Genomic DNA, 8,359 nt, shown 5'->3' with positions numbered 1-8,359 from the left:
AACTTTATCTTTATCTTTACCATTATGAATTTCATTTATAATTTATGGTTGACTTAATCATACTCAACATATATTTGCTCATTTAGTTCCTCAAGGAACTCCTGCAATTTTAATACCATTTATAGTTTGTATTGAAACAATTAGAAATGTTATTCGACCAGGAACTTTAGCAGTTCGATTAACTGCTAATATAATTGCAGGACATTTATTATTAACTCTATTAGGAAATACAGGTCCATCTTTAACTTCATTGATTTTATCAATTTTATTATTTAGACAAATTTTATTATTACTTTTAGAATCTGCTGTAGCTATTATTCAATCTTATGTATTCGCAGTATTAAGAACACTTTATTCCAGAGAAGTAAATTAATGTCAACTCATTCAAATCATCCATTTCATTTAGTAGATTATAGCCCTTGACCATTAACAGGAGCCATTGGTGCAATAACAATTGTTTCAGGAATAATTAAATGATTCCATCAATATAATATATCATTATTTATTTTAGGAAACATTATTATTATTACTGTTTATCAATGATGACGAGATGTCTGTCGAGAAGGAACATACCAAGGCTTACATACATTTATAGTAACAACAGGATTACGATGAGGAATAATTTTATTTATTTTATCTGAAGTTTTATTTTTTGTTTCATTTTTTTGAGCTTTTTTTCATAGAAGTTTATCTCCAACTATTGAATTAGGAGCTTCATGACCACCTATAGGAATTTCCCCTTTTAACCCATTTCAAATCCCATTATTAAATACAGCTATTTTATTAGCTTCAGGAGTTACTGTAACGTGAGCTCATCATAGATTAATAGAAAATAACCACTCACAAACTTCCCAAGGATTATTTTTTACTATTTTATTAGGAATTTATTTCACAATTTTACAAGCATATGAATATATCGAAGCCCCATTTACAATTGCTGATTCTATCTATGGGTCAACATTTTTTATAGCAACAGGATTTCATGGAATTCATGTTTTAATTGGAACAACTTTTTTAATAATTTGTTTAATTCGTCATTTAAATAATCATTTTTCCAAAAATCATCATTTTGGATTTGAAGCAGCTGCTTGATACTGACATTTTGTTGATATTGTTTGATTATTTCTTTATATTTCTATTTATTGATGAGGAAGATAATTAAATTCATTATTTATCTAAATAATATAAAAAGTATATATGACTTCCAATCATAAAGTCTATAAAATATAGATTAGATAATTTTATTATTAACAATTATAGCAATAATTATTTTAACAATTTGTTCTATTGTAATATTTTTAGCTTCAATTTTATCAAAAAAAATACTTAATGATCGAGAAAAAAATTCCCCCTTTGAATGTGGATTCGATCCAAAATCTTCTTCACGAATTCCATTTTCACTTCATTTTTTTTAATTACAATTATTTTTTTAATTTTCGATGTTGAAATTGCATTAATTTTACCTATAATTATAATTTTAAATTTTTCAAATTTATTTATATGAAGAATAACTTCAATTATCTTTTTAATTATTTTATTAATTGGTGTGTATCATGAATGAAATCAAGGGATATTAAATTGATCTAATTAAATGGAAAATTTATTTTAGGATTGTAGTTAAATTTAACATTTGATTTGCATTCAAAAAATATTATTTTATGTAATCTATCTTATAAAGAATATGAAGTGATACATCACATTTAGTTTCGACCTAAAAATTAGGTAAATTTACCCTTATTCTTAATATTAATTGAAACCAAAATAGAGGTTTATTACTGTTAATAATAAAATTGAATTAAATTCCAATTAAAGAAATATGATGAACAAAAAAAAGCTGCTAACTTTTATTTTTAATGGTTAAATTCCATTTATATTTCTATATTTATTTATTAGTTTAATAAAAACATTACATTTTCATTGTAAAAATAAATATTATTATTTATAAATTACTAATTTTAATTCTTTAAGTATTTAAAGATAACATAAATCTCCCTTACAACTTCAACGTAATACTCTAATTATAAGCTATTTAAACACCAAATAACAAAAAATATTAGTACAAAAAAAAATAAACTTATTAATATTATAATTAAACTATTATTCTGCAAAATTTGATTAAATTTTGAATATCCCAATAAATTTTTATATAAATAAAATCCTCCAAAAAATTCAGATCAACCCTGATCAAAACTTTTATACAAATTTTTACCTAAAAATAAAAAATTAAAAATTAACCCATATGTAACAATATTAGGCATAAATCACATCGAACCAAAAAATAAAGAAATAAAATAATTTTGTAAAGATTTATTGAAAAAATATAAAGAAATTTTTGAAATATAATATCCTACTAATCCCCCTAAAATACACACAATTAAAGTTAATAATTTTAATAAAAAAGGTAAACAAATTATTGAAGGGGTGCCAAATAACAGTCAATTTAAAAATCCTCCACCAATAATTCTTATAAATAATAAACCAGATATTCCTTTTAATATAATTCAACTATTATCTCTCAATAAATTTAAACTATAAAAATTAAAATTTCCAACTAATGAATAATAAACTAAACGAATTGAATATCTAACTGTTAATCCTGTAGAAAAGAAAAAAAGAAAAAAAGAAAATATATTAATATAACTCAATGATACAATTTCTAAAATTATATCTTTAGAATAAAATCCAGCCAAAAAAGGTATTCCACATAAAGCTAAATTAGCAATATTAAAATATCTACATGTAAAAGGTATATAACTTCTTAATCCTCCTATTAAACGAATGTCTTGTAAATTATTTATATTATGAATAATAGCCCCAGCACACATAAATAATAATGCTTTAAATAAAGCATGAGTTAATAAATGGAAAAAAGCTAATTTATAAAATCCTATAGATAAAATTCTCATTATTAACCCCAATTGACTTAAAGTAGATAATGCAATAATTTTTTTAAATCAAACTCAAAATTAGCTCCTAACCCTGATATAAATATTGTCAATCCTGAAATTAATAACAATCTTTGTCCTAAAATTGTATCTCCAATTAATAAATTAAACCGGATTAATAAATAAACTCCAGCAGTAACAAGAGTAGATGAATGTACCAAAGCTGACACAGGAGTAGGGGCTGCTATTGCTGCAGGTAACCAAGCTGAAAATGGAATTTGAGCTCTTTTAGTTATTGCCGCCAATACAATTAATATACCAATAATCAATATATTTATATCTAAAATATTAAATTTTAATAAAAAAATATAATTTCAAGATCCATAATTTAATATTCAAGCAATCGCTAATAATAAAGCAACATCTCCAATACGATTTGATAAAACAGTTAATATACCTGCATTATAAGATTTTACATTTTGAAAATAAATCACTAATAAATAAGAAACTAACCCTAAACCATCTCATCCTAATAAAATTCTAATTAAATTTGGAGAAATAATTAAAAATATCATTGATATAACAAATAACAAAACTAATAAAATAAATCGATTAATATTTATATCTCCTGCTATATATTCTTTTCTATAATAAATTACTAAAGACGAAATTAATAATACAAAACATATAAAAATTAATCTTATTCAATCAAATAAAAAAGTTATTACAATTCTAATTCTATTTAAAGAAATTAATTCTCATTCTAAAAAAATTGAATAATCATGATTAATAAATATTAAACCAAAAATAAAAGAAATAATTCTTAAATTAATTAATAATCAAAATCTTATTCTACATAAAGATAAATTTTTCACAATTTAAAATAAAATTTTATATTTTTGACACCACAAATCAATGTTTTAATTAAACTATTTAAATATAATCAAAAAAAATTATTTCACTTTTTATAATCAATAAATTTAAAGGAACCCAGTGTAATAATAGTAATAAAAATTCTCGTATATTATTTATTCTAAAAGAATAAACCCCTGAATAAATTTTTCCATGTTGTCTATAAGAATACAAATATAAAGTATAAGCTGCTCTAAAAAAAGATAAAAATGATAAAGCAATCATTGAATATCAAGATCAACTTACAATTCTATTTATTAAAGAAATTTCTCCTAATAAATTTAATGTAGGAGGAGCAGCTATATTTCCAGATCTTAATAAAAATCATCATAAAGTTAAAGAAGGTATAAAATTTAATAACCCTTTATTAATTAATAATCTTCGTCTACCTAACCGCTCATATCTAATATTAGCTAAACAAAATAAACCTGAAGAACATAATCCATGACCAATTATTAATCTATACCCTCCACAAATTCCTCAATTTCTTAAATTCATAATTCCTGCTAAAACAATCCCTATATGAGCAACAGAAGAATAAGCAATTAATGACTTTATATCAACTTGACGTAAACAATTTAATCTAATTAAAATTCCTCCAATTAAAGAAATTCTAATAAAAAAATAATTAAATTTTAAACAAACAAATGAAATAAATGAAAATACCCGTAAAAGTCCATACCCTCCTAATTTCAATATAATTCCAGCTAAAATCATTGAACCAGAAATTGGAGCTTCAACATGAGCTTTAGGTAACCATAAATGAACCAAAAATATAGGCATTTTAACCAAAAAAGCTAAAATTATCGAAAAATATAATAATTCATAATTAAACATATAATTACTTAAAAAATAAAAATTTAAATTTCCTAATTTTTCATATAAATAAAAAATTCCAATTAATATAGGCAAAGATACAAATAAAGTATAAAACAATAAATAAATTCCAGCTTGTAAACGCTCAGGTTGATACCCTCACCCTAAAATTAATAATAAAGTTGGAATTAAACTCCCTTCAAAAAATAAGTAAAAAGCAAAAATATTTATTCTAGAAAAAGTTAAAAATAAAAAAATAACATAAAAATTACATTCACTAAAAATAAATTATTATAATTTTTAAATTTTTGAATTTTTTCACTTGCTATTAATATTAATGCACAAATTCAAAATCTTAATAAAATTAATCCATAAGAAATTATATCACATCCTAAAAAATAAGAAATACTTATAAAATAATTTATATAAATATTAAATAAAATAAAAATAAAACTAATAAAAAATAATATATTTTGAACCATTCAAAATATACTATTTAAAAAACAAATAGGAACCAAAAATAAAATAAAAAAAATAAATTTTAACATTATAAAATTCTAAATGATTGAAAATAATCATTTCCATGAGTACGAATTATAGAAACTAAAATAGAAATTCCTAAAGCTCCTTCACAAACTCTAAATGTTAAATATATTATTATAAAATAATTTCTATAATCTATTATATTTATATAACTATATAATAAAAAATAAATTATTAAAATAATAAATTCTAAACTTAATAACATAGATAATAAACGTTTTCGATTAAAAATAAAAGAAAAAATCCCTATCAATACTATTACACAACAAAATAATCAAAAATAAATTATCATTTTTTAGTTTTAATAGTTTAATAAAAACATTGGTCTTGTAAATCAAAAATAAGAATAATTTTTTTAGAACTCTCAAGAAAAAAGAAATAATTCTTTATCATAAATTCCCAAAATTTATATGTTAATTAAACTATTTCTTAAAATCATACATATATTAATTTTAACTATAATACTAATTTCAAGTATTACATTTTTATTCTTAAAACACCCATTATCTATTGGATTAATACTGTTAATTCAAACTATTTTAATTTCAATAATTTCAGGACTAATTTCAAAAACATTTTGATTTTCCTATATTTTATTCTTAATTTTTTTAGGACTACATTATTAGTTTTATTTATTTATGTAACAGCAATTGCTTCAAATGAAATATTTTCATTTTCAATTAAAATACTAATATGAACAATTTCATTAATCACAAGAATTTTATTTTTATGAATTATTTTTTACAATTATATTAATATAGATATATTTACAAATAATGAATCAATATTATTAATTAATTTAAAAATTATAATTAAAGAAAATTCATATATTTTAACTAAACTTTATAATTACCCTACAAATTTTATAACAATTTTTTTAATAAATTATCTTTTAATTACTTTAATTGCAATTGTAAAAATTACTAATATATTTTTTGGACCAATTCGATTTATAAAATAAATGAATAAACCAATATGAATTAAACACCCACTTTTCAAAATTATAAATAATTCTTTAATTGATTTACCAACTCCAATTAATATCTCTTCTTGATGAAATTTTGGATCTCTTTTAGGATTATGTTTAATCATTCAAATTTTAACTGGATTATTTTTAGCTATACATTACACAGCAGATATTAATATAGCTTTTAATAGAATTAGACACATTTGTCGAGATGTAAATTATGGATGACTATTACGAACTCTTCATGCTAATGGAGCTTTATTTTTTTTTATTTGTATTTATCTTCATATTGGACGAGGAATTTATTACAATTCTTATAAATATACACAAACCTGACTAGTTGAAGTAATTATTTTATTTTTAGTAATAGCAACAGCCTTTATAGGATATGTATTACCACGGGGACAAATATCTTTTTGAGGAGCAACTGTAATTACTAATTTATTATCTGCTATTCCTTATTTAGGTATTGATTTAGTACAATGAGTTTGAGGAGGATTTGCAGTTGATAATCCAACATTAACACGATTTTTTACTTTTCACTTCATTTTACCTTTTATTGTTTTAGCAATAACTATAATTCATCTTTTATTTCTTCATCAAACAGGATCAAATAACCCAATAGGACTAAATTCAAGTATTGATAAAATCCCATTTCATCCCTATTTCACTTTTAAAGATATTACCGGATTTATTATTCTAATTATAAGACTTATTCTATTAACTTTAATAAATCCCTATTTATTAGGAGACCCAGATAATTTTATTCCAGCTAATCCTTTAGTAACTCCTATTCACATTCAACCAGAATGATATTTTCTGTTTGCTTATGCAATTTTACGTTCAATTCCTAACAAATTAGGAGGAGTAATTGCATTAGTTACATCTATTGCTATTTTAATAATTATACCTTTTTATAATATAAGCAAATTTCAAGGATTACAATTTTATCCCATTAACCAATTTTTATTTTGAATTATACTATCCACTGTAATTTTATTAACTTGAATTGAAGCTCGATCAGTTAAAGAACCTTATGTTATAATTGGACAAATTCTAACATTTATTTATTTTTTATACTTTTTAATTAACCCTTTAATTAATAAATGATGAGATAACTTACTAAATTAAATGTAAGTTAATTAGCTTGAAATAAGCATATATTTTGAAAATATAAGATAGAATTAAAATTTTCTATTAACTTTACTAAAAATAATTCATATAAATAAATATATTTTTAACCCAACTATAAATAATAAAAAATTTAATGAATATGGTAAATAACACTTTCAAGATAAATATATTAACTTATCATATCTAAATCGAGGTAAAGTCCCCCGAACTCAAATAAATAAAAAAGAAATAATAACTAATTGAAAAAAAATATTAAATTAAATAAATTACATCCTAAAAAAATTACACAAAATAATATTCTTATAAATAAAATTCTCGAATACTCCGCTAAAAAAATTAATGCAAAACCTCCTCTTCTATATTCTACATTAAATCCAGATACTAATTCTGATTCCCCCTCAGCAAAATCAAATGGAGTACGATTAGTTTCCGCTAAACAAATTCTTAATCAAATAAAACCCATAGGAAATAAAAAAAATAAAAACCAAATATAATATTGAAATTTTATAAAATCAATTATATTATATCTTTCAATTAAAAAAATAAAAGATAGTAAAATTAAAGCCAATCTTACTTCATAAGAAATAGTTTGAGCAACAGCTCGTAAACCTCCTAATAAAGAATAATTTGAATTTCTTGATCATCCTGCAATTATTACAGTATACACTCCTATTCTTGTAATTCTTAAAAAAAATAACAAACTTAAATTAAAACTATTCAATCTTCTTAAAACAGGTATGCATATTCACACCAACAAAGATAAAAATAATGAAAAAATAGGAGAATAATAGTAACAAATATAATTTGACATTAAAGGATAAGTCTGTTCTTTAGTAAATAATTTAATTGCATCACTAAAAGGTTGAACTACTCCAATAAAACCCACTTTATTTGGTTCTTTACGAATCTGAATATAACCTAAAACTTTTCGTTCCAACAATGTTAAAAAAGCTACACCCACTAAAACACAAATAATTAATAATAAACTTCTTAATAAAGATATAATAATTTCATTTAAAAACAAGTACTACTTATAATTTTTAAATTATATAAATAAATTCTAAATTTATTGCACTAATCTGCCAAAATAGTAATTAAATTC

At 21.4% G+C, this 8,359-nt stretch overlaps 1 protein-coding gene and 1 pseudogene across 1 annotated transcript; one reads left to right on the top strand and one right to left on the bottom strand.

The window, feature by feature from the left end:
* Positions 1-2,120: 2,120 nt before the first annotated feature.
* On the bottom strand, positions 2,121-4,580 carry LOC119663617 (annotated as a pseudogene).
* A 1,537-nt stretch (positions 4,581-6,117) lies between these two features.
* On the top strand, positions 6,118-7,254 carry LOC119663616 (cytochrome b-like). Its single transcript, XM_038073225.1, is given in 1 exon segment — positions 6,118-7,254. A coding segment is annotated over 1 exon segment (1,137 nt).
* Positions 7,255-8,359: the final 1,105 nt, after the last annotated feature.

The sequence above is a fragment of the Teleopsis dalmanni genome, unplaced genomic scaffold, assembly GCF_002237135.1.
Source record: "Teleopsis dalmanni isolate 2A unplaced genomic scaffold, ASM223713v2 unscaffolded_contig_0648, whole genome shotgun sequence".
Classification (NCBI taxonomy): Eukaryota; Metazoa; Arthropoda; class Insecta; order Diptera; family Diopsidae; genus Teleopsis; species Teleopsis dalmanni.
This window is presented reverse-complemented; position numbering and strand designations above follow the sequence as displayed.